The 25,750-nt window shown below is 47.5% G+C and overlaps 1 protein-coding gene across 3 annotated transcripts in view; it reads right to left on the bottom strand.

Annotated features, from left to right (window-relative positions):
- SLC23A2 (solute carrier family 23 member 2) overlaps positions 1–25,750 on the bottom strand; it is a 130,750-nt gene that overhangs the window by 19,400 nt on the left and 85,600 nt on the right. For all 3 annotated transcript variants that reach the window (XM_040638001.1, XM_040638003.1, XM_040638002.1), the window contains 5 exons: positions 12,701–12,789; positions 11,603–11,673; positions 10,531–10,712; positions 1,809–1,929; positions 1,157–1,313 (listed from right to left, as the gene is read on the bottom strand). In XM_040638001.1, the coding sequence (XP_040493935.1) occupies positions 1,157–1,313; positions 1,809–1,929; positions 10,531–10,712; positions 11,603–11,673; positions 12,701–12,789 (620 nt within the window). The remainder of the gene's footprint in view (positions 1–1,156; positions 1,314–1,808; positions 1,930–10,530; positions 10,713–11,602; positions 11,674–12,700; positions 12,790–25,750) is intronic.

Below are 25,750 nucleotides of genomic sequence, written 5' to 3'. Positions count from 1 at the left end.
CCGCTCTTCCCCAACAGCCCACCCTGTGTTCCTCATTTGTGCTCCTCTTGGGACCGGCCTGTGTAGCAGAGAAGACCTCCCAGCATGTGCCGTGGGGCTTCTTCCTACCTGCCTCCCGCACCTCCTCCTGACTGCCTGGCCAACCAGTTTAATCTCATTTTATCTCGGATTATACATCTGTTTACAAATGTATTTATTCTCTTTTTGGGAAAAGCGATAGGTATACATAAATACATCGTTAGACCATATGATCTGATGAGAATGTTATTTTAGAAAGAATAAACTTTTTGAAGTATAGACATGTCAACGAATGAAGAACAACTGCCAACATCACTGTCATTTAACATGCTCGGAACAGTTCTCTTTGACCCAACCTTAATATTCTTGGCTTTTCCTGCCTTTTCTCCTTATCATCATAAAACGTGAAGATGTGGCTGCTACGCAGGGGAATAACTCCGCAAACCCGACGAAGGTCAGCTTTCGGTTCTAATTAAAAGGTCCGAGTGACGGGAACAGAGTCTTTACAACAGAACAACCAAGCATTAACCACTGGATTCATGCAAGTCACTTCTGGGGCTGGGGTCTAGAAGTATTATGTGTGAATCCGGCCTCAGCTTGGGACTCCCCCCACACACACACACACCTTGCCAAGGGTTACCCAACACTTAAATTATAACTTAAGAGCCATCTTCCACCCATTGGTGAGTATCAGTTTACCTCTGACAGCTGTGCCCAAATAAAAAACAAAGCTCATAGCCACCCATTAAAAGATTACACAAATCTCATCATGCTTGAGCAGTCGGCTGGCTGATCTTGGGCCTCTCCGACTCAAGCGTGCTCTGTGTGGGCAGCTTCGGTACTATGCAGCTCTGTACTTGCCCTCTTCAACCCTGGCAAGAGACCCCTTGTCCAGGATTTCATCCCAGGGGAACCAAAAGAACTAGCTCATCTGGGAAGGGTGCTGGCGGGTCTCTGAGCATTAGGGACAGCCCTCTGGGGACAGGGCCTCCCCCTGTCCGCTGCCAAATCTCTGAACGGTAAGACCTTCATGGGACATTCTAGGACAAAGAAGGCTTTTCAAGCTGCAGAGCGTTCTCTCTAAGCGGGGCTCTCATGAGCTCCTGACCCCTCTCCCTCTGGCCGCCAGAATACTTACACGGGTATGGGACCTTAAACCACGGGGCTACCAGAAGCACACCCTGCCTGGCGTCCGTCCGAGCGTAGAAGCCGTACTTGGTGCTGTCAGGAGGGAAGACGTCGGTCACTGTGAAGATGAAGCAGAGCAGCCAGGACACAAGGATGGCCAGGATGATCTGAAATGGTCGAAGGGAAAAGCTCCGTGAGGCCAACGGAGGTGGTGGATGCTGGCAAACCACACACCTTCCTACAGTCTCGATGTCCTACCCCAGAACTTCCGCCATGGTCAGTACTTTCCAGAAGAAAACAAACTACAGATCTGCTGAGAGCCTATTCCTGAATGGAATCACATTTAGAGAGAGCAGTTTTATGGAGGTGAAGTTATTTTAACCCCTAGCCTGGCTAGAAAATAAGAATAATGGACAATGTGCTTGCCGAGGCCATGGGAACACAGATCTCCTTCTGTCTTAAGAACAGTGTCTTCCCTCACACTCCTGAAAGGATTTAAAATCAGAACCTTCTGCGGCTGGGAAACCTTAAGCCTACGACAATTTCGTGGTCATTAGTACCCTGATGTTACCACCCCGACCTAGTTCCAAGAAGACCTGCTTAAAACTTCCTTTCACATAAACAAAGGCAATACTGTCAAAAAAACAGAAGTGACTACTCACAGGGAACATTTTGAAAAGCTGTAACTTGTATGCAGTCCATCCTTTCTTGGATTTGTAAATTGGGAGAGGAAATTTAACATTTCTGGCATACTGAGAAAACAATAACACTAGGAAAATTGTCCTGATGAGAGAGAGAGAAAATAAACTAGGTTAAAGGCTGTCCATCTGTGTTTTAGAATAACACTCAAAACTTCAACAGCAAAACTGACCACATATTGTCAATTCACTTCTCTAGAAAGCTGCTAGTCCTCTGAACTGTTATTCGGGAAATCCTATCTTTTGGAAATGCCATTTTGGGAAAGATATTAGTTCTAAGTATATCTTGATACTAAATCAAACTGCCATATAAATGCTTCGGCTAAATTTTCCTTAACAGAGTAAGAAAACTTGAAGAATGCACATACTCAGGAGAGATGCTCACACTGTGTAAGGGGAAAAGAGAACCACACACAAGACAATGCACACTATAATCACCACCATGCATTAACTACAGAACAAGCACTGCCACACGGGCACGTACACGCAGGCACGCGTGCAAACAGGTAAGGAGGATGGGGTCCAAAATGCTCCCAGGGATTGACTACAGGGGCCAATATGTTTTGAGACTTTTCTACTTTTCTGTACTTTCTGATTGATGTATCAAGAGCATAAATTGCTTCAAAAAGCAAAAAGCTTCAACATTTAGGAAGGCTACATACAGAATTAAGTATTAATGCTAATTCCTGAGAGGTCTGTGTATGTCAGACATCATGTGAAGGTCGTCCCGCCCATCATCCCAGCCTTCTGCAGCAGCAGCTTCTATGACCATCCACGTCCCAAACAGACAAAGCCAGCAGTCCAGGATCACGCACCCTGAGTTTGCAGGGCGGGCGGGCCAGGGGGTCTAGCTCTAGCACCTGGGCTCTGAACTGCTTTGCCACACTGTCCTAAGAGCAGGGATGCTGGGGCTGGCTCAGAAGGCGCTCTACCTTGAGCCCCACACTACTGACCCAGCTGCACTGAGGATCACAGGCGGCAGCGACGTCAGGTGAGTCCCTGGCGGCAGGACCCGACACGTCCTTATCCTCCTGCTACCAAGCGTGGCAGGTGTGGGATGGCTTCCCACCGCTGACACAATGAAGGCCTACAATGATGTGTTTCATCACCCACAGGGACGCACTCTCATTTACAACCCGAGGGAGAGTTGGCACGAGAGTGGGTTCTCAGTCAAAGCCCAGCTTAATTGTTCCTGGGCACAGCTCCAATTGCGGAGATGGAATTATCAGCTCCGCTGACAGCCGGTCAAGTGCAGCTTCACCGTCACATTCCTAACGAGGCCCGTGGTCTACAGCCAGCTGGAGAACAGGCCATGCTACTCCATCCTCTCCTCACCTACCCAAGTGCTTGGCTCACCTGGTGATGGGGGTCTCAGCTCAAACACAAAGTCATCGAACCAGTACCAGTTCGAGGTTGGAAATATACACAGTGCCCAAGCTATTCCAATTCCCTCGGGGTGGTGAAGTTTAACAAAAAAATGTTTTATGGTGGGACACCTGGGTGGTTCAGTCGGTTAAGCGGCTGCCTTTGGCTCAGGTCATGCTACCAGGGTCCTGGGATCGAGTCCCACATTGGGTTCCTTGCTTGGCAGGGAGCCTGCTTCTCCCTCTGCCTGCCATTGCCCCTGCTTGTGTGCGCTCTATCTCTCTGACAAATAATTAAAGTCTTTTTTAAAAAATGTTATGGTAATGATAGGTACTAAAACTGGTTTACTTTAAATTTAGATCAACATAAAATTTTCATGTTCCAAAAATGTGCTGATTTATTTCGAAGTGAACACTATGAGATCCCAAAAGGCCCCAAGTCTATTATCATCATTATTTCAGGCAACATGCACCTGTTATTGCCTGCACTGTGGTGTTCACTTTTTAAAGCATGTTTGTAAGGACAGGAGGGACACAGAGAGAATTCCAGGAAGGACACCCAGATCTCAGGCCAAATCTGGCAGTGCAAAGAGTGAGTGGACTAGGCGATGACACCCCATTTTCCTGCCACTCTAAAACCCATCCCCTTCTAATTTATATTTATCCTTAAACAGCCTGTGGGGCAGGTAGGGCAGGCAGTCCCATCACAGAGAGGCAGCAGCAGACGCTCGGAGGTGGGGGACGTGCCCGAGCTCACACATCTTGGCCGAGCAGAGAAGGAAAGGATGAGCCAGCCCCAGGTCCTCAGGCCAGGGTTCTGTCCAACCACTGGTTTGCTGACCTTTTACCTCACAAATATTATGCAAGCAATGCAGACTAAAATGTAGGAAAATTATAAAAGGCAGATAAGCAGAAAGACAAAATCCTGAAGGTCACTCATCATCCCAGCTGGGTAACATTCATTCCGGCCTATAGATTCTGAACAGCTTCCATTCCCTGGATACTTACAGGGCATCACTGGGTCCAGGGCACCAGGGTTTGAGAGGGACATGGGAGTGCCTGACGTCACCCTTGCCCATGGAGCACAAACAGGTCACCATCTGACCCAAAATGGAATTACACTTCACAATGTACTTCCCAACTAGCTTGTAGCCCCTATTAATGCCACAACCTCAACAGATGGACACCGGAAAGAGCACCTTAGTGGCTACTTAGCATTCCATCTTTGGACCTACCACATCTTGATACACAATTTCCATATGGTGTGACATTGGGAGCAACATAAACAACCGTGATAGATTGCCCCTCCTTGGCACCAGTCTACACATCTCCTTACGGCAGGTTCCTAGGACTAGAATGAATCTGTCGAACAGTAAATGCCTTATTAAAAAGCTTTTCTTTTATTTTTTCTTATTAAAAAGCTTCTGATACAAACTGCCAAATACATAAAAGTTGGATGAATTTGCAATCCCACCCACATACCAAAAATGTCCACTTGCTACTCACTGCAATACAGTCTTATACTTAAAAAAAAAAAAAAAAGATTTATTTATTTGAGAGAGAGACACAAAGAGAGAATGAGCAGGGGGAGGGGCAGAGGGAGAGGGAGACAAGCAGGTTCCCCACTGAGCAGGGAGCCCAACGGGGCTGGATCCCAGGACCCTTAGATCATGACCTGAGCCCAAATCAAGAGTCAAAGGCTTAACCTACTGAACCACCCAGGGGCCCCATAAGGTCTTATACTTTTAAATCCCTACCAATTTTGTCAATTTAAAAAACTGTCATCATTTGTTTTAACATTCATTCCTTACATTACACATAAGAGTATGTATTTTAGCATTGGTCACAGCAGCAAATATTTTAAACAACAAGCACGGGAGTATCAACTGGGGAATGGTTTCATAAATTCCACACTATTTCATACTATTAAGCACTGTGCGATTTTGCAAAGAATGGAGTAGATTTAAACACACAGTCTTAGAGAAAAGAGCCCAACAAACTGTTGGTGAAAAGCAGATGATCCCGGTGAAGCTGCATACGTTACCATGTTCGTATTTATGCGTACAGGGCAAATACGAACTTTTCACTAATCATGACATTTTGTTTTTTTGAGGGGTTGCTGTGTGTGGGAGGAACTATTACTTTAGATTTCCCTGTTTAATTACTGTTAAACTTCAAATGACTAGAATTTTAATATATTTTGGGGGTAGAGATGAAAAAAGACTTCTCTTGAGTATGTGGTGATGGTACATGGGGGTTCATTATATCTTTGAATAGGTTTGAAAACTGCACAGAAGAAAAGTAATCAAGAAAAACGGTCCCCATCCGGGACCTATGCTTGGAGTTGGAAATATCACCCCATCTATCCTTCCCTGAGAATCTGCTTCTAACAGTGCCTCTCTACTGTCTGATCTACCACCACTACCCCCACTGTTAATAAAATCCCTGTGAAGGGGGCCTGGGTGGCTCCATCAGTTATGCAGCCAACTCCTGATTTTGGCTCAGGTCATGATTTCAGGGTCCTGGGATCAAGCCCTGTGTCAGGCTCCACGCTCAGCAGGGAGCCTGTTTCTCCCTCTCCCTCTGCTGCTCCTCCAGCTCGCTCTCTCTTTAAAATAAATAAATCTCAAAAAAAATTCCTATGAATATGCAGGATTTTGATAACTGGGGAGGGTAATCCTTTTTACACACTAATTAGCTATTTATATGTCCTTCATTTGGTTAAATGGCTGCTCATATCATATCCTTCATTCATTATTCCACCAGGACTCTCTCCTTTAGTTAGTGAAACTATAAATTAAGGACATTAGCCTTTTTAATGGAATTTGTTGTAACTATAGCCTAGATTCATTTATAATTTAGTTTCAGTACATTTTGATAGGAGTTTTAAATGCATCAGTAGTAACAATCTATCAATCTCTCTCTTTTCAGTATCTGCTTTAAGAAAGATCTTCCCCCTGGGTATCTGAGTGGCTCAGTCAGTTAAGCGTCTGTCTTCGGCTCAGGTCATGATCTCAGGGTCCTGGGATTGAGTCCTGCATTGGGCTCCTTGTTCAGCGGGGAGCCTACATCTCCCTCTGCCCCACCCCTCACAAAAATAAACAAATAATCTTTAAGAAAGGAAAAAAAAAAAAAAAAGACCTTCCCCATTCCATGATTAAATATCTATGTAGGTTTTCTTCTGGCACATTTATTGTTTTACTTTCTATACTTAAGTCTTTAACTGAAATGTAATTTGATATAAACTAGGAATCTAAATTTTTTCCAAATAATTACCCAATTTTTCTCACATAATTCTTCTATGCCCCATTGATTTCCAATATGACTGCAATCATACACTAAGTATTAATTTTTTTCTTGGTTCTATTTCTATCCCTCCTATTCTGCTCTACCAATGTCTATCCTTCCCAGGACTACAGTATTGTTATTAAGTTCCGAAATGTCTCTTAATTCTTGTAAGAGCAAGTCACCATTCCCTTCTCTCTGACCTTTCTGGGAATGATCCATATTACTTTATTTTCTTATTCACTAATTAGCAAATCCAGAACAACCTTAAATGATACTGGTAATAATAAGCATGCTTATCTTGGTTTCTGATTGCAGCAGTCAGGCCTGATATTTAAGTCTTTCACCATTAAACAATGAGGCACTTAACAATCTTATTCATGAAAGAGCCTCCTATTCCCAAAATGCTAACAGTTGGGAGCAGAGATACAGACTGAATTTGATTGATTTAGTTGTCATCATGTTTTTTTATTAATTAAATCCACCATGGGCCTATAATGAATTTATTAATAAATTTTCTAGGGACGCCTAGGTGGCTTAGTCAGTTAAGCATCTGCCTTCGGCTTAGGTCATGATCCCAGGGTCCTGGGATCAAGTCCTGCATCGGGCTCCTTGCTCAGCGGGGAGCCTGCCCTCTGCCTGCCACTCTCCTTGCTTGTGCGCACTCTTTCTCTCTGATGAATAAATAAATAAAATCTTTAAAAATTTTTTTCTAATATTTAATCATCCTCGAGTTCCTAAAATGACATGCATAATGTGCTGGCTTTTTAATTATTATCTACAGCATCATCTTCCCAAACCATGTTTCAAAGAACAGTCTTCCAAAATATGTTACTAGATATGGCACTAAAAAAATAAATTGTGTGTGCAGAGCTGGACACTAAGGCCTTTTTCAGAAAAGAACCTTCTGCACACTTGTATTTTACAAGATCACAAGAAGGTTTCAAGTAGAGAAAGACGCTGAGCTGTAGCCTGCTACTACCTAAACATATCTGAACTGAGCTTGGCGCTGTATACCAACTCTAGGGAGTAAAGAAAATGCTGGTCCAGGCTCTCCCTTTTGTATTAGCTCTGTCAGGATCTGCCATTTAGATACAATTGGCTGGGAAGTTTTCCTGGTTTCTCAAAGTGCCAGAACCACTTAACCAGTGCAGGAATTCTCTCTTCCTTGAAATATAATATACTCACCAGCTACTGGAGCCCAGAACTTTTTTTAGGGATAAAATCCTTTGACAGTATTCTTGCCTCTTCCTGTGGTCAGGGGTGTACTCACAAGCCCTAGTCCTCCCCTCACTTATTACAAGGTGATTACTGAACACCTGCCCTGCGACAGGTGGTGAGCCAGGCGCTGGAGGTGCCATGGGGACCGGCGCTGAACCGAAACCTTGCCCTCACAGAGCTGGCATCCCAAGTATAAAAGAAGCTGGCTGGAAACTAAAAAACATGACAGCAAAAAGAAAAAGCTTGACAGAAGGATGCAGAGATACAACTGAGGAATTTTCCCATGAACAGAGAAAAAAATAAAGAAATGGAAAGCAGAGGAAGGGTCTGGGAGGTCCAACGTTCTAGAAGTTCCAGACAAGCGGGAACGGAGGGGAGGAAGGCATCCATGAAATAACTCAAGATCGTTTCCTTCCCCCCCACCCCAAAGTCTGAGATTCCAAAGTGAAAAGGCCCCAAGTGCCCAGTGCAAGATGTAAGTAGAACGAGGGACAGCAAGGGAGGTTTCAGACACAGACAATGAAAAGACCTATAAGCTTCCAAAATTCTACCTTGTGTCCAAGTAGAGTTTCAAACAGCTGGGTGTGTGTTGTGGCCCTGAGAGCAAGATGGTGGGGGGGGCTGGTTTGAGGGTGAGGGGGAGTCAAAGCTTGACACTTTCTCCCTTTGAAGTCTGAGGTGTCTCGTGTCACAGCACCTGGAGGGTGCAGGCCAGGGCTTAGGCTTAAAGTGTGGTGTCCAGAGGTCTGGGCTGCAGGATTCTGTGGAAGTCACCAGCATAATAGAGCCTTGCTGGGGCCGTGCACTAGAGGGGGTCCCCCAGGGAAAAAGCATGCAGTGGGGAGGCGGCCCAGGACTAGGTTCTGAGGAACCCCAACATTTAGTGGCCAGGGTGAAAAGGACTCCAGTTTGGATTTTATGCTTTTCTGGAAACCATCCATTTTATTAATTTGCTGTTGTCATTGTTTCTAAATTTGGGGACAGGGAGCATAGCTAGAACTCGTCCTCCCTGGATCTAAGGTTTTATCCTCCATCTGTGCACTCACTCCCTTCTCTGCTCAATTAGCCTTGCCAGACGTGTGTCCACGTGTTGTTTTCCAAACAACCAACGCTGGGATTTTCTACTTCTGTTTCTTTCCTATTTTTGTATCTGTATTAATTTTTGGTCCCCTGCTGCCATTAGGCTCATTTTTATCCTGTTTTTCTAGTTTCTAGAGATAAACTCTTCATGTACTTTGCCTTTAAGATTGTGCGAGTTTTTTTTTTTTTAAGATTTTTAAATTTATTTATTTGAGAGAGTGAGAGAGCGGTGGGGGGAGAGCAGAGGGGAGGGATGAGTAGACTTAACCAACCGCGCCACGCAGGCGGCCCAAGATTGTGAGTTTTTCGAGAACAGCTCTGACTGCTCTGTGGGAATGGTTGGTTCTCATCATCATCTTCTCAATTATCAGTAACTGTGAAGTTTCAACTTCCCCTCTGACTAGGACTGATTTTTAACAGCGCTTTCCAGCTTCTAAGCGGTCTGAGGGTTTTGTTCACCGCTTTGCTGTCAGTTTCTAATTTTACTGTATGATGGTAATTACACTTTCTCCTTCTTGGAACTTACTGCACTTCACTGAACAAACATTCTTCCATGCCCTTCTACACACCCATGCTGGTGTGGGCAATACTGACCAACCTTCAGTGAAATGAGAAAATTAAGAACAATCCTGGACATTTTCACATACCTTAATTTGTAAGGATAGAGGGATTAGAATTACGCAAGGACACAATTTACTTGTTCCAACACAGATAGGCAGGATTAAGTGTTACAGGGTAAATTCTGGTCAGACTATTTGGGTTCTGAAAACCATCCCAGCCACTTACTAGCTGTGAGAGCCTGGGCACCTAACTTCGCACCTTTGTGCCTCTGCTTCTTTTGCTGTTAAATGGGGGTAACACTGGTGCCCACCTTAAATTACAATGTGTATGAGTGTTTGGTAAAGCACTACGAATGCAGAGGCTCAAGCACGCTGTTTAACAATTACAGAGGAAGTCACAAAACAAAAACAACTGGAAATGCCCTTCTACTATCATTTACTTTGTCTTAGAAAGTTCACTGGTCGGCAAAATTCCAGGTTTTGCACCATGTCCCTATGACGAGATCAACTCTTACATGTGCTCTCCAGGCACACAAAAACAATGTGGGTTCTATTTGTGGTATACAGAGTTCCATGGCTCTAATAATCAATCTTATAATATTACCAAAGTCCTGGAGGTCTTTACTGACGACACATGAAGGGGTAAGTGACATTTTTAATGGACTTGCAGTTCCACGCTGAAGGACCAGCAGTGACTGGCAGGACTCTGGTATAGGCAGGAGCCCAGGGAGTCATGTCTCCTTCAATGCCAACACCCCCACCTGCAGCATCCCTGTCTCCTGCCAACCTGGAAGGTTTTTTTGAGTCTAATCTTAAGGATTCAGCTTCTCGGTATTTCCACTCACGTGCAGGAGACTTGGCGTGACATGACCTCAAAAGGTAAAAAGTACTGGCATCACCATCTTACACCACCTTCCTAAAGCCTGAAACCTTACAACCTTCCCTCTACACATCACTGCCAAACAGGTCTTTGGAATACCTTGACTGCACGTCACTTCCCAACCTCTGAGTCTTAAACCCTTCAATAACTTCCTGGCAAGAAACAAATCAAGTTTAAACTATCAGACTATTCTTACTTTAAAAAACAAAAAAAACCCAGAAAACCTATCTCCTAAGGTCTGTGCGATGGGAAGGGGAGGTGCTGACAGTCTGTTCGAAGTGGTCTGGAGCACTCACAGCATGGCGATGCCCCAGTGCTTCCCCGCTCTCTCTCCTGCCGCCTGGAAGCCAGACAACCCGATGAGGGCCACCGTGGGCGTAATGGTCAGGGGCCCGATGTATTTCAGCAGAGCCCCCGGCAGGCCGAGGAGGCCGATGACCACTTCTATCAGGGAGGACATGATGATGGCGCCCTGGATCTGGAACGAGAGAGGGCACAGACAGGAGCGTGAGCTGCTTGTAGATCGTAGACTCCATAAACGTCACCTGCAATCACCCTGGACAGTTCGGCCAAGCAGCGGGTTATTACTTAACAGGCATGACGCAGCTGGAAAATTCCTGAGGTCTCAAAAGAAACCAGTGGGGTGAGTGGGGTCTAGCCAACCTACGAATGACCTGGTTGACATAGAAGCGTTACAGAAACACGCACGGACTGACGTACGGCCACCCTGCCTCCCCAGATAAGTGAGAGATTCATCATTCGTGCTCAAGACACGGGACATTCAAAACCAGCCTCAGAAGAACACTCCAGCACAGATTCTAGAGTGAGTCCCTGAGGGACATTTAGAAGGTAGTATTACTGACACAAATTCTAAAGGAATGTTTCTGTTGTGAAGAACAGCTGTATCTGTGCCTGTTCTGAACTAATGGTGAAAGATCTTCCAGGTTTGGGAAGATCTGGGTAAACGGTCAGCCATTCTTCACGGCCGACGACGTCCGTGCCCTGCTCTGTTCAAGTGCGCCACAGCAGACAAGTATCTTTAATTCTTCCCACACCCGGGCAAACGCAGGCGGGGATGAAGAGTTCTGCTGCCCCCAGGCCAGCCTCTGTCGCTCCTTGAGAGGGGGCTGCGCCCCCCAGGCCGTGAAGGGCAAGAAACAACACTGTCTGGTTGCACAAAGCATTTCTGTATGCTTTGTTTTATGGTGATGGCATCTAAGTTTAGTTTCACAACAGAAATAAACATGTCAGAAGTTGAAAAGGAAAAGGAGGGCTTAGTGCAAGTAACTACAATTTCTCGGGCACAGCCAACAGTGAGGCGAGGAAGAAACACAGAGAAGCCAGAAGCGGATGACGCGCATCTTTTACCTCGCGTATCCGGGGGTACCAGATGTGCTCCGTGTGTAGCAGCTCTGTGGTTCCATTGGACACTGAAACATCTTGAACACAAAAACAAAGACAACATTTTTTTGGAGTGACACTGATGTTTCACAGGATATATTCATTTTACTCTTTAGTAAGGAGCAATTTCTTCCCTGTTTTAAGTATATTTGCATAAAGTACCCATAACTAAAATTCAAGTTACGACAGTATGGCTTACCATACTGAAAGGTGGATTCCCCAACACTAACGTTAACCAAACTGATTCACCGACTGAGAGCTCCCAGCGTGTCACAGGCTGACTGAATTGGGGATGCACGTTGCTAGTGCCGGCCTCCCACAAAGACCAACATTTGCAAGCAGCTGAGCTAACTGAAATGCCTTGAGAGCAAGGTTGCTGACTGAGGTTTTTAAAACTGAGAGAAAGCAGAGGGCCTTTTCCAGTTCCTAAGTCAAATCAGTGGTCACAAACTAACTCCTAGGAGCAGGGAAGGAAACAAAGGTTGGAAAACTTTGCTCCTAGAACCAAAAAGTGTAACAGTATTTTGAGAGTACAACAGGTCTATCTGATTTTCTCCAACCCCCTATCTGATTTTTTCCTGACCTTATCAGGTTATTTAAGGATCTCTGTAATCACTAATCGGGTGGGGTGGGGAATGAAAGTCATTTGCAGAAAACCAAAGCAGCCAGATCCTTCAAAAGCAGAGATGGTTCAGAGAAGGGATGCTGATGCAGCAAAGAGAGTGATTACTGGTGGTTCATAAAATCCACTGAAAGAAAGAGGCAGAAAAATAGCACAAATGTTGTTCTAGTCCATTCCCATGTTTATCAATTTCATTAGCATAGAGAAATGAGGTCCTTTCTGGTCCTTACTTGCTCTGGGGTTAGGGATGAACGAGTGGGGAGAGAGAGAGAGACAGAAACACGATCCACAGACTGGAGTGTTCTAAGCAGTTTGTCGGTTTGTGTGTTCTGTGCCCGATTCCAAAAAAGATTTAAGGCTGCCGAGGGCAGCACGTCCAGGCCTCCCTTCTACCGCCTGCGCTAAGGGACCCCAATGACGTACGTGGAAATAACTGCAGTTACCTGTGGTGTTACATTTCCATTTATCTAAAGACAGGATGGCTCGAGCAGGGGCCAGAAATGCAAAAGCACTGGCCTGAAACAGGGGTAACCTAAAAGAAACGAGACCAAAACCATGATCACGGCATCAGGAACTACCGAGGTAGTTCACGATTTGACAGCTTAACAGTCTTTTCCATAGACACACAGCACATGAGTAAATGCAGGCGCGCGCGGAGAAAGAGCCCCAGTGCACACAGATCTCCTCGGCCCGCGGCCAGGGCCGCCGGCTTCTCCGTCCTCCCCTCCTGCTGCTCTCCCCGCACACAGCCCCGGCATGCGCCCAGGGGGAGCCCTGTGGTCAGCGCCAGCACCCCAACACCGGGCCCTGCCCACACCACCTCTCCCCTCGGGGCTCGGGGATGTCGGGCGTCTCACTTTCCTCCTGAGCTTGTGAGCTCCTTCTTAAACACCGGTTCGTCCTCCAATAACCACCCGCCTCGTCCGCCCCTTCACATCCTTATCAGTCACCACAGAGAAAAGAAAATCTATCTCCCCGTCATTCCATTTTGTAAATCGAAAAGCCGCCCTAAATCCTCGAGGATACGTGTCATGATCATGTCAGTGATCTAGAGCTATTGAGGGGAGGGAAACTGTAAGTTACGAATCAACAGTAGACAGAATATTCTGCTCAATCATAAAAAACTCAGGGAGCGTTCTAAACCCTATTTTCAAAGAACCCAGAAAGCATGTGGACTCTGTTAAAGCTCCTGCCTACAATCCTCAAACACCACCGTTCAATTACATTTCAGATACTTCATGTTGACTTTTTGAACACCTGAGCTACTCAAATTCAAAAGATTTTGCCTTTTTTTTTCTTGAATGTGTACAGCATACGAAGGCAGCTTTACAGGCTAACATAAGAACTTGACTGCTATTTTTAACATACATTATTTTCAAGGTAAAATATAAAAATGACTCCTTCTGTTGGCAGGGCTGGGAACTCCCAGATGTCCAGATCCTTCTGAAATACTCCCCAGCGGCCTTGTATCAGCGTCCTGGCCAACAGACGGGCACCAGGCACATACCCCTCTGCGCTCTGACAGCACATCCTGCCCCAACTGGAACAGGAAGTGGGCTGAGAGAGGTGGCTCTGGCTGAAGGGTAAGTAGTCACGTTACAAGCCCAGAGCTGGCACACACCTCTCTGAGCCAGACAGGGTCTCAAGACTCTCTAGGTCTCCTGGCTGTTTGAATCATGCAATGAGATCAACTGAGAGTAGGCAGGATGCTGGCTCTAGAGTGTAGAGGCGGGCTGCATGGTACAGACCAGATACGATGTTGGCTGTCACTCACACAGGCACGCCCTCCACCAACCGTCCATCTATAATTACCTGTCGGAGGGGCCCAGAGCTCAGTACTATCAAAAGTGGGAGTGAAAGTCACCTGAAGTGGGAATGTGTATTAAAGGAAAACACTGTTTGATTTGATAACTTTACAGAAATGCCCTGAAAGGGCAAAGGGAGGACAGCATCTAATCAGGAAAGGCTGCCGTCTCAAATGGCCCAAATAACATCTGCTTTACTATCGTTTCAGATTTCAAGCAACACATCCCAGGGCCAGGTAATGTGGATTGCATTTAGAGACCTCGTCCTGGGAATACTGCAATCAACACTGCACTCTTGACTCACTGGACAGGAAGGTGAAGACTGGCTCTGGGTTCCACTCCCGGTGACGTGAACTATTCTTGACCTCGTCTGGACCTGACCATCACCTGGGCACCTTTCAGGGCAAACATTTTATGGCTTAACCATGACCAAAGTCGTGAGAACACAGCTGCAAAGAAGCTCCCTCATTTCAAGCAACCGGGACCCTGCATTCCTTTGAAAGTGGGTGGTAATAGGAAATCCCCACATGTGCTGCCCCAGACTCCCAGGATGCTCTGGGAAGGGCCGGCTCACATGTTCACGGTTGAGCCACACATGCACTGCCCGCCCCGCGCAGTACCAGCAGGAGGACGGTGGCCCCTGTATAGTAAGCAGCAGCAGTGTCCCAGCAGTTAAGGGTGGTCTCCACAACTGGCAGCGTAAATCAGCAGCTTGACGGAAATATTCTTAGGGAAAGCTGTGACAAGAGCATATTATTTCACCAAACAAGAACTTCCCTAAATACAAAGCCAATTTTCCAAGAAAAAGATGGGGGGACGATAAAGCACTAGATATTCTCAGCTGCTGCAGGGGTTTTTTGAAGCCCTTCCTCAGCAGACAGCTGACCGAGCCCAGGGCTCATCTTTCTGCACTTCGGTCACACGCCTGTCACCACCTCGGGTCTCTGGGCTCCCCACGTAGGCAGGACTGCCTGCTGTTTTACTTTGTTCTGACGCCTGGAAGAGAAACGAATCAAACCGTGCCTTTCTTTACACCAGGGGCTGGCAAACTAGCCCATGAACCAAATCTGACAAACGACTCCTCCTTGGGAGGAAGGGTTTACCGGGACACCGCCACTCACATTTATTTGCCCGCTGTCTGCAACTGCTTTGGGGCTGCAGTGGTGGAGTCTAATAATCACAACAGAGACCACAGAGCCCAAAATGTTTACTGTTTGTCCCTTTACAGAAAAAGTTTGCCGCCCCAGTGTATAGGGAAAGTATTATCTGAAACATGGGAAGAGGTGGTGGGTTTTTGCAGACGAGTTTTTAAGGTTAATGGTGTCACTAGATGTTATGAGAAAAAAATCTGAGCAGACAGGCACCTTTGTTGTGACACATTCCCATGTTGGGCTCTAGCCTTACTTAGGATGGAGGAAAACCTAACCTCAGCCTTACTTTCTTTAAAACTCTGCAGAGGCATCCCACTGCCTTCTCTGAACCCAGGAGACCAGAGCCCCCGGGCCCCAGGCTCTTCCTCACCTGCCCCTTCACAGACGTACACTCCAGCTTCTTGCCTCTGAGCCTTTGCTCTTCTCAGTCATCAACTCACTTTCAGAGCCCAATTTTTATTCCTCATTCAAGGCACAGAGAAAATACCACCTCCTCCAGGAAATATTCCAGGATCTCCTTCTTCGGATTCAAAGCATGTTCCCCTACAACTCAGGACTTTCTGCCCATGATTTCTGCAAGTTACCCTACACGTTGCCAGGAAGCTGCTTCATGATCCCTGGGGCGCTGCATCTCACCCAGGCCTGGTTCATCAGAGTCTCGGATGAGGCCTCCAGTCTGCATTCTGAACAAACATTTCTGGGTGAAGCTGAGGCACTTGGCACCACAAAGACAGACGACCCCTGTAACGACCCCTGTACCAGTGAAGCAATTTACCGTTTTACCCCTGGACTGCCAAGGAGTTTCTGCCATGTGAAGGACACAGCTAGCCATGGCCACACACGAAGCCGGGGACGTCTGTAGGAGCAGTCACCGACCTAAACTAAAGGGCCAGAAGCACTTCACACATGGGATGGGCTACAAAGAGTCCAGGCAGAGGGAAGAACAGGCACAAACGCGAGCCACGCAGCAGCCCCAGGAATCCTCCAAGAACCGCAGGCACCTGACTATGGGTGGGGGCCAATGGAAGGCCAAGGCGGACCAAGGGCAAACGGCCCACCCTGTGCCAGCAGGCAAGAGCAATCTTGCTCAGAAAGGACCGCTTTGGAGGATCTGGGGAAGGCAACCTTAACCCCAAAATGTTCTCAGAAGGCACTCCAACAGGCTGTAGCCTGACTCCGTTTGTGGTCTGTGCGTCCCTGACCCACTCTTGCTGCCGCGTCGGCTCCAGTGTGACCTGCCAACTCAGGGCAGGTCTGCGCATGCACCTCAGCCTCTATGGACTCCCTTCGTAGCACTCTGTGCTGCTGAGCTCCCTCCATGTGGACCTGCCCTGACAGAAGCTGGGCCATTTCACCCATCATCACACCCTCCTACATGAGCACTTTCCCATATCATACCCAAGGATGACATTAATTTAACAATGTCATCTACCATTCAGGCTGTATTTATCTAATTATTTATAAAAGTGCTTATACCTGCCTCTGCTCCCCCAAATCCAACTGGAGTTCCCATATTGCATTTGGTTGTCTTGTGTCACGTTTAGACCCAGGCTAAACACTTCTGGCAAGGAGACTGCTCGGGTGTCATGCACTTCCTATTAGAGCATCCCATCAGGAGGCCTCCTGGTACATCAGGTTGTCCCAAGAGATGGGAAAGCCCGCTTAGGGCAGTGGCTGCTGGAACTCTCCATTTAAAAAGGACCGTTTTCCTTTTCTAATTAATAAATTATCTATAGGGTGATTCTTACACTGTGTAAATATTATATTCCCACTAGCTTATTAACATTCTTACATAGGTTTAAAAACTACATTTTTCCATTTGATCATTCTATCCACATTTAATTAGTGGCCTTTTGTAAAGAAGAACTTGCCTCTTTGTTCAACTTTATCTCCCTTTTATTTTTTGAACATCGTCGTAGATGCATTAATTCCTTTTTCATTTAGTTTTATAATTCACTTCTGTGACTGTTATAAACTGTCCAAAACTTGCCCAAAGCAGCCTGTTCGAGCAGGTTCCCCTTCTTTATGACATGACTCTCCCCCACCTTATTCTTTGAGCAGGTCTTTGCATTCTGGCATAAAATGCTCCAGGGTCAACATGCACTTTTCTCAGTCCTGGCCCTGTAGTCTACTACTCCAGGAAGCCCAGTTCAATTTAGTGGAGAATGGGATTTAGAAACCAAGATGGAACACCAGGTGGGCTCATGGTTCCTGGGGTGGCATTTAGTTAGTGAACAGAGCTAGGATTCATTTTTGAATCGTGGGGCCACAATGACACCTATAGTTCAGCCCGTACCCCTGGATTACCTTCTTTCTTTCCATATTTGTATCTCTCCTTTTCCTACGCTGAGTTCCTGATTTCCATCACCATCAACGTACAAATCATTTGCTTTATCCTATAACATCATATAGCACCTACTAACAAGACTACTAAGATCATTGAGACTATTAAGATTTCGAGGCGCCTGGGTGGCTCATTTGGTTAAACATCTGCCTTCAGCTCAGGTCATGATCCCAGGGTCCTGCAACTGAGCCCTGCCTCGGGCTCCCTGCTCAGCGGGGAGCCTGCTTCTCCCTCTCCCTCTGCCTGCTGCTCTGCCTGCTTGAGCTCTAATAAAATCTTTAAAAGAAGACTATTAAGATTTCTATTTTGTCCTTACAATACAACCCATTCAGGGCATGTAAAGTACTGTGTTTTGAAGTCTGTGAATGAATTATTTTCTGTATGGTTAGCAATTTGACATATAGTTCGGCTCACGTGTTTCTGTAATTCGATTTTAGGATTTGCTTTTCTTCATCCTTTTAGATTCATGCTTTGAGTATGTTGAACATTTGTACAGTTTAAAAATCAAACCATATAGACAGATATACCAGGAAAGTCTCACTCCCATCCCATCCCCTCTGCCCCACCCCCAGCTACTCCCTATAGGTAACCATTCTCCTTACTCCTCACTTGTCCTTACTCCTTCATGCATGCACTCACACTTTTTTGCAACTTGTTTTTTCCTATATGTCCGGAACTTACTCTATGCCAGTTCACAGAGATCTTCCCCATTGTTTCTCAGGGCTGCGTGGTACTATACTGTGTGATGTACAAATAGCAGCCAGTCTCCTACGGATAGGCATTTAAGTTGTTAAATATTTTGCCATTACAAACGATATGGCAATAAATAACTTTTTGGGGATTATTTTGCCTTTGTGGGAGTGTATCTTCAGAGTAAATTTCTACAAATGGGATTGCTGGATCAAATGGTAAATGCGTATGTACTCTTGATCTTGTAAAATTCTTCTTTATAAGGGTTGAACTATTTTCACTAGTGACAGCAATGTGTACGAACGCTTGTTCTCCTACAGTCTTGCCATCAGAGTGGCTCATCAAATTTTTGTGTGTGTGTGAATCTGACAAAGGTGAGAAGGGGTATCTCAGGGTAGCTTTAGTTTACATTTTGTTTTTATTATAAATTGACCTCTTCTTATATAGGGAGAAGGACTTTACTGTGACCTGTTCATGTCCTCTGCCTTTTCTTCTGCCTATATAATTTTTGGCATCTTTTTAAAGTACTTTGACTTTAGGAGTTCTTTCTATATTAGAGATGTTGGACTTTATCCGTGATACATTACAAATATTTTCTCCAGTTTGTCATTTTTATGGTATATTTTTACAATGTAAAGTTTAAAAATTTTTTATATTTAATGTCATCAAATTTATTATTGTTTTGTTTCTGGGGTTTGAGTCCTAGTTTAAAAGGCTTTCCGTACTTTTAGGTTATAAAGGAATTTGCCCTTGTTTTATTCTAACACTTATATAGTTTCGTGATTCTTGCACTTGGATTTCTAATCCATTCTGAGTTGATTAAAAAAAAAACTCCTCATTAAAGACAAGTGTAACCTTTTATCTTCAAGTTTGCGCTATTCTTATTCTACAGGCAAATGCCAAAAGTGGATGAACTATTCCAGTCAGCACTTCCAATTACAGAGTCCTGGAGATCCTCGGCAGGAAGCAGCCAACTAGCGTCCCTCCCAAGCCACAGCTCACAGCCGGAGGCTTTGTCCGGACAGAGCACAGGAATTTAGGAGGGCTAGCTGGATACGATTCTGATAACCTCCTTGTCAAGCATGATAGTATCAACTATATCCAGTCAAGAGTTTGTTAGCCCATGGGGCGCCTGGGTGGCACAGCGGTTAAGCGTCTGCCTTCGGCTCAGGGCGTGATCCCGGCGTTATGGGATCGAGCCCCACGTCAGGCTCCTCCGCTATGAGCCTGCTTCTTCCTCTCCCACTCCCCCTCCTTGTGTTCCCTCTCTCGCTCGCTGTCTCTATCTCTGTCAAATAAATAAATAAAATCTTTAAAAAAAAAAAAAAAAGAGTTTGTTAGCCTAAAACACTTTTGTGGAGAACTGAACTCGTTAACCCCACATGTACTAAGCGGACTCTGCCAGTCTCCTAGTCCCCGGGAGCATCAGAAATACTTAAAGAGAAACAGCATGTCAATTGAAGGCAAAATCACCTGGAAAAGCCAGTGTCGAAGGAACTAAACTTGAGCAGCCCCAGCGGAGAGGTAGCGGGTGCTCAGGCTGCAGGAGGAGCTGGATGAAGTGCCCTAACCATTTCCTGATGGCCTGAGACAGATTCAGGGGCCCATCCTGGCCAGGAGATGCTGGACTGTGGCCGAGGAGTGCACTCAGCCACCTGCTACCCACCTCAAGGACATGCTGCTCAGACAGACAGCCCAGCCCTTGCCCACTGCATCCCCCTCCACCCCCTCACCTCACCTGCACCAGCCTGCCTCCTTCCCTTCCAGAAGGCCCACTAAAATAATGAGAGCAAACAGGCAGGTGTGGACAGGTTCCAGGCATTATCTCATTTGATGCTAACAATTTCACCATTATTAATTACCATTTTACAGATGAGGGAAGGGGGCATTGAGAGACCAGGCAGCTTATGCAAAGGCTGGAAAACAGTGGAACAGGAGTGATGCTAGCTCTGAGGCCAAAGCTCCCCAATACAGCTGTTTAGGGGACCGAGGCAAAGCTCCCTCCAAGGTCATTAGCTCCAAGTTCTCACTGGCTCTCAGTTCTGTAACCTCCTACCCAAAATTTAAGTTAAATGGTCTTTTTTTTTTTTTAGGGGAAAACCCTGCAACCTGCTACCATATGCCTGCTTCATGTGACAGAATATGAAAGTCTACCACCCACATGGTAATTTTGGCAAACATGTTCACCCTGAATCAACCATGCCTCTGGCCCCATCCCCCAGTGTACAACAGAGAAGGGGGATTATCGAAAAAAGTCAAATACCACCCAAGGACACAATCAGACAAATTCAGACCACTGGATGTTCAACAAGACAACTGGCCTGGGCACTTCGGGAAGGCAACAAGCGTTACGGAGGAAAGACGTGAGGACAGCTTATTATCAAGAGACCAGAGAGACGCAATAAACCAATGTGCCACATGACCTGGACTGCATCCGGGTTCAGGAAGGTGGGGGAGCACTAAGGAAGATATTTTAGGGACAGCCTGGGAAACTAAATAGCCTGCATGTTAGATGGTACGGTGGAACGACAGTGCTCTCAGGTGTGGTACATGGTCACAGGGGTCCCTCAGTCCTAGGAGAGTGTTTATGCGTGAGCTGGCATGCTGTTTACAACTCTACTTCCAAGCGGTTCCAAAAACTGCACGTACACCCCAAATACATGCACGGAAACAGAATGTGGGAGGCTTCCCAATCTCCCCCATCCCCAATCTAACCACTGCTTCCCTCTACCCTTGTAAGTTTTATGAACAGTTAAGAGTTCAGAGCCCCAGACCTGAGAGCTGGAGGTATCCTGCAGCCACCCCCGTACTCAGTGAGTACACATCATGCACAGGACCCAAGAACTCAGGGAGGTGAGACAGGGGAGCGCCCTCTTCAGGACAATCTGGTTAGAGAACAGGCTGCCACATCAGCTACTAGGACGCTCTTGGCCCAATCCCTACCATTTCTCAGCAAAGAAAGGCTCTGCAGGCCTGTGATGGACCGGAGGGGCTCCTCTGGGAAGGAGCCAGCCTACCTGCAGTCTTTTCTTTTGTGGGAGAGCTCAGAGTGAGGCCTCCCAGTCTTTTGCCCCAGGCACCTCTTGAGGTAACCCCCAAACACACCTCAGGGAAGGGCAGTGTGGCAGATGAGGGCCAGGGTTAAAGGGTCCTCCTTCACCCCCGGCTCTGCACTGACACCCGGGGTGAGGCGTGAGGACTCGGCGAAGCTCAGAGCTGTACCGAGACTTGGCCTCTGTTTTAAGAGGCAGCAGCAGCCAAGGTGATGCATCAGCTGAGTGCTCCCCGAAGCCAGGGAGGCGATGCTGCCGCCAGCTGGCTAACATTGTGGGGGAGGGCGGGGGCATCTGAACAAACTTGCCCTGATCTCTCCGGATTTCAAAGCTTCGCATTAATTCTTGGAACAAGCCTGAGGAGTTCCCCACATTGACATCACAAACTAACCAAAATGAGAACTGTTGAAACCTCACTTAAGGGAACTCAGCAATGAAGGCCTTGGTGAAACCAAAGTGCAGGGGGTCAAGGTCAAAGGGCAGGACGATGAAGAAGGAAAAGGCAGGGTGGGGAGGAGGGAGGCGGCAGAACACTGTCCCCAGCAGGCAGAGGCTCCGGGAAGCGCTAAAGCCAAAGGAGTCACACGCTAAAGCCAAAGGAGTCACACGGCTCAGGGGCTCAGACCCACCGCCACCATTTCCAAACAATCATTTCCAAACAGTCACATCCCCAGAGGAAAGGAAAGCATTTCACGCAGGGGGAGGCGTGCAGGGAAGGGAGGAGGATCTGCAGCACACATGGTGTGGCCTCAGCTAGCCCCACCCAGGGGACATGCCCCCAAAGAAGCCTTCACTGCAGGCATCCTAGGGCTGGCTGGTGCTTGGAGCTCATGCAAAGGCACAGATCGGCTTTGCCTGCACTGGTTCCCGACCAGTTCTGGTTATTTTAATGGAATGAAACAGGTTTCCAGGAACAGTGCGCGCCACTCTTCACCAGGGTGCCCGTGTGAAATGAGCGGGAGGAATGACTTGGTCAAAGCCCACCGGTCAGGGACGTTGACACTTTCCTCTGTCTTCTGCTCTAGACCTGTGGCCCTCCCAGCTTTCTCAAAGTAAAGGGCCTGCTCCTCACAGATACAGACCACAGCTGGTCCTTAGGTCCCACGCGTCGACTGCATCCAGTGCAGTGGAGAACTGGGTACTCAGCACGTGGGGGGAAACATGCAAACACACGTACACAACTCAGACACTATGTACACAACTCAGACACTACGTGGTCTGACAATAGGTCCTAGAAATCATGAAAGTTCAACATGAAACTTCCTTCTGTGGCTCTAAGCCTAAGGAAATGGGCACTAAACTGCAAACACACACACGCATATACACACACGCACAGGCCCCCTACAATCCTTACAGCTGGGACACTGGAAATACACTCCGCTCCCGACCCCATCAGCCACACACCCCGCCCCCACACTGTCCCACCCTGGCCATCCCCGCTGCCCCAACTGCTTTATCTATTTCTTTGATCCTGTCGTGATCAGGAAATAAATATACAAGTTTGTTAAGATGATGATTCACAGCCCATAACGAGGGTCCACGTTAGCATCCAGCAGAGCTAAAGATCTTTCCTAGGACTCATACTCCACAACGTCTGAGATAGACTTTAGGAAACTTGCAAAAATCTATTTGCACAATAATGGCAAAATGTCATCTAAGGGCCACCTTCAGAAGAGCTGCCTCTCATTTTCACAAAAGGAAACAGGGCTGGGGAGGTTCTCTGGCCAAGATCAGAGGGCCGAGTAGGTCCCTCTAACTTCCTGTGCTCGCTGCACTCCTCCATGGGTGAGGGAAAAGAAACCATTATTTGCCACATGCTTTCAGGTAATGCTTTAACACTGAGTACTGTAGGTTCTGACTGCCCATGGGATCACAGTTCATCATTAAAATAGTCAACAATTTGATTTTTGTTAAATACATCAATTACCTTTATTAGTTGCAATCCTAAGTTAGTTTTCCTTAAAACAGTAACATTTCACTTCTACTGTTTATTCACCCATTAAAGCAACATCACCACACTGCCAAATTAACCATACACAATTAAATACCTGACACATGCATCCCCCTCTAACTGAGCCAGCACCCGCAAAGCGGCCAGCTCTGGCAGCGTCGCCTTGGGGAGCCTCTGGAACAGACGCTGGAATGCTCACCCTCCGCCCCATCCTGAGTAGGAGCCAGGTGTCCGAGTAGCATGGACAGCTCCTCACTCTGAGATCTGACCGCCCACCTTGCTCTGCTGGAAATACTGGAGGAGGGGGTGTGCAGGGGAGACAGTGGGATATCTGGCCACTCTTGGGATTTCTACTCTTCTCTCACTCAACCTACAGGAAATGGGCCAAGGGCATAGGAGGTGGTTCCACTGGAGAGGAGAGTCCTGCCCTTTGGGGCCGAGGGGAAGAGCGGGGATTAGAAAAGTCAGAGCTCTAGTGGAAAAGGTAAAGGGTGGGGAGCCCACTGAGTCTTCAAGACCCATCTCATATGATGTCACCTCCCCCGGGACTCTCCCTTCAAATCCCTGGGACATCACAGCAAATCCCCAAAGGTGCAGGTGGCCGCCCCGTGTGCTTCACAGCACATGCTCACTTCAACAGCTCCACCATTGGGTCCAGTCACCCAGTGCCAAACACAGACTGTTTGCTGCGTATCTGTGGGGACAGGCCGGTACTTTTCTCCTCTTCTTTTCCCAGGTTAAGAGTATGGACACCACCACACACTGTGACAGCCATAGAAAATCCACATTCCAAGACAAAACCACACCAAAGCCTCTCAACACACGTCATCCTGCCCCAGCAGCACACGTTCACTGACACGGCTGGCAGATGTGACACCCGCCTCCCAATTTACAGCTAGGCAAATGGCCGCACCACAGTGAGGACGGGACCCACGGCTTCTCACACCACCCAAGGCCATGACATGCACTCGTACAGCATGCACAAACGTCTGCACGCATGCATACTGCAGCTCTGCACGCTGGGCCCCACGGCATCCCAGCAGGTGTTTCAAAGCCCTCTCCTGTTCCTTCTCCGCTCAGGGTGCACAGACCCAAGCTGTTCTGTTCGGGTCTCTCATGCCCCGAGAATGGGCAAGGGGGTCCTGAATGGGTGGCCTCCCCTAACTGAGAGTCCTCACCCAAAGGCCCCCACCCTTCCCTTCTATGTCACCAGCAGGCAACTGTGCCTGCTGCTGCCAGGCTCAACTGTCAGTCAGGACTAGCCTCCTTGGCATAAGACCAGGGCAGAGCTGCACACTGAATATTTTACCACAATAAAGACATATGCATTCCCTCCGCTCTTCAGATCAACCAGCAATTCTCAACTGTAAGCACTGCCCAATTTACAGATGGTTTCTGCTACGAGTTCCCCCAATGAGTCAGCTGTTTAGAAAAAGAACAATTCTTCCCCTTCCACCCCCCACAGAGAACCAGTGGCCTGTGTACAAGGTAAGACTCCCGAGTCAGTCAACAAAAGCTTTTTAATACACTCTGGACTCGAAATACAGAACCTCGAATGCTTTATCAAAAGACTGAAAGATGCTCCCAGCCAAATTTATCTACCTGGCTCTAAGAAAATAACTCAAGTCCTCATTGGAATGCCCAGAACACATCCCCTCCCCCTCGCAGGTCAATGACACCCCTCCCCTCACAGATAGGAGATCGTCCCTCTGGGGTAAGGGAGGTGCTCAGAGTGGTGGCTGCAGGCAGTCCTGCAGGGGCTGGGGTTGGACAACTCCAAGAGCTGGGCTGCCCCCACAGCCTTCCATCCATCGGCAGACCTGCCAGGTAGCTGCCCTGTCCCTTCCCAGGACACTGCCTTAACACTGCCCGTGGCCCTTCCCATACTTCTCCTGTCCCCAAGTAAGGGCAACCCTCTTGAGGTCCCTAAGGATTCTGGCCCCTCACAATACAGTCCGTGATTCTCAAGCTGCCCTCTGTAGCTTCTCCCTCTTGGTCCCCCAGCAGTGAAGGAAAGCCCTCCTCAGGCTGTGGGACAGGGGACAGAACTCCCAAGTGAACGCTGCTGCCCTTCCGCTGGGGACAGAGCGGGGGCGAAGGAGGAGGCCGTACTGTGATGAGGGTGGAAGAGGAGAAAGGAGAGGAACGAGCGGCCTGCAGGAAGAGGCAGGCAAGGGCGGTTCTCTTCCCTCGCGTGCCAGCTCCACACCCCTTCCAGCTGGGGGCTGAGGATGCAAGGTGAACCAGCCAGAGCCCTGGCGCCAGTGAGGGGAGCACAGTCCAGTGGGAAAGACACGAAAACAAAAAAGGACAAAGTGGACTAAGAGCCACATCTGAAGACTGTACACAAGACGCACGTGTGGGGATTCAGAGGAGGCAAGGGCGGAAGCCCTGGGGAGGCAGGGGTGTTCACGGGGGGGAGGGGCAAGCCGGAGGATGAGCAGGCTTCACTGGTCGCTGGGAGCACAAGCACGGGAGGGTGAAACAGAGGGCTCGGGG

This window comes from Ursus maritimus, unplaced genomic scaffold, assembly GCF_017311325.1.
Source record: "Ursus maritimus isolate PB19 unplaced genomic scaffold, ASM1731132v1 scaffold_22, whole genome shotgun sequence".
NCBI classification, from domain to species: Eukaryota; Metazoa; Chordata; class Mammalia; order Carnivora; family Ursidae; genus Ursus; species Ursus maritimus.
Note: the sequence above shows the minus strand (reverse complement) of the source record. Positions and strands in the feature narration are given on the sequence as shown.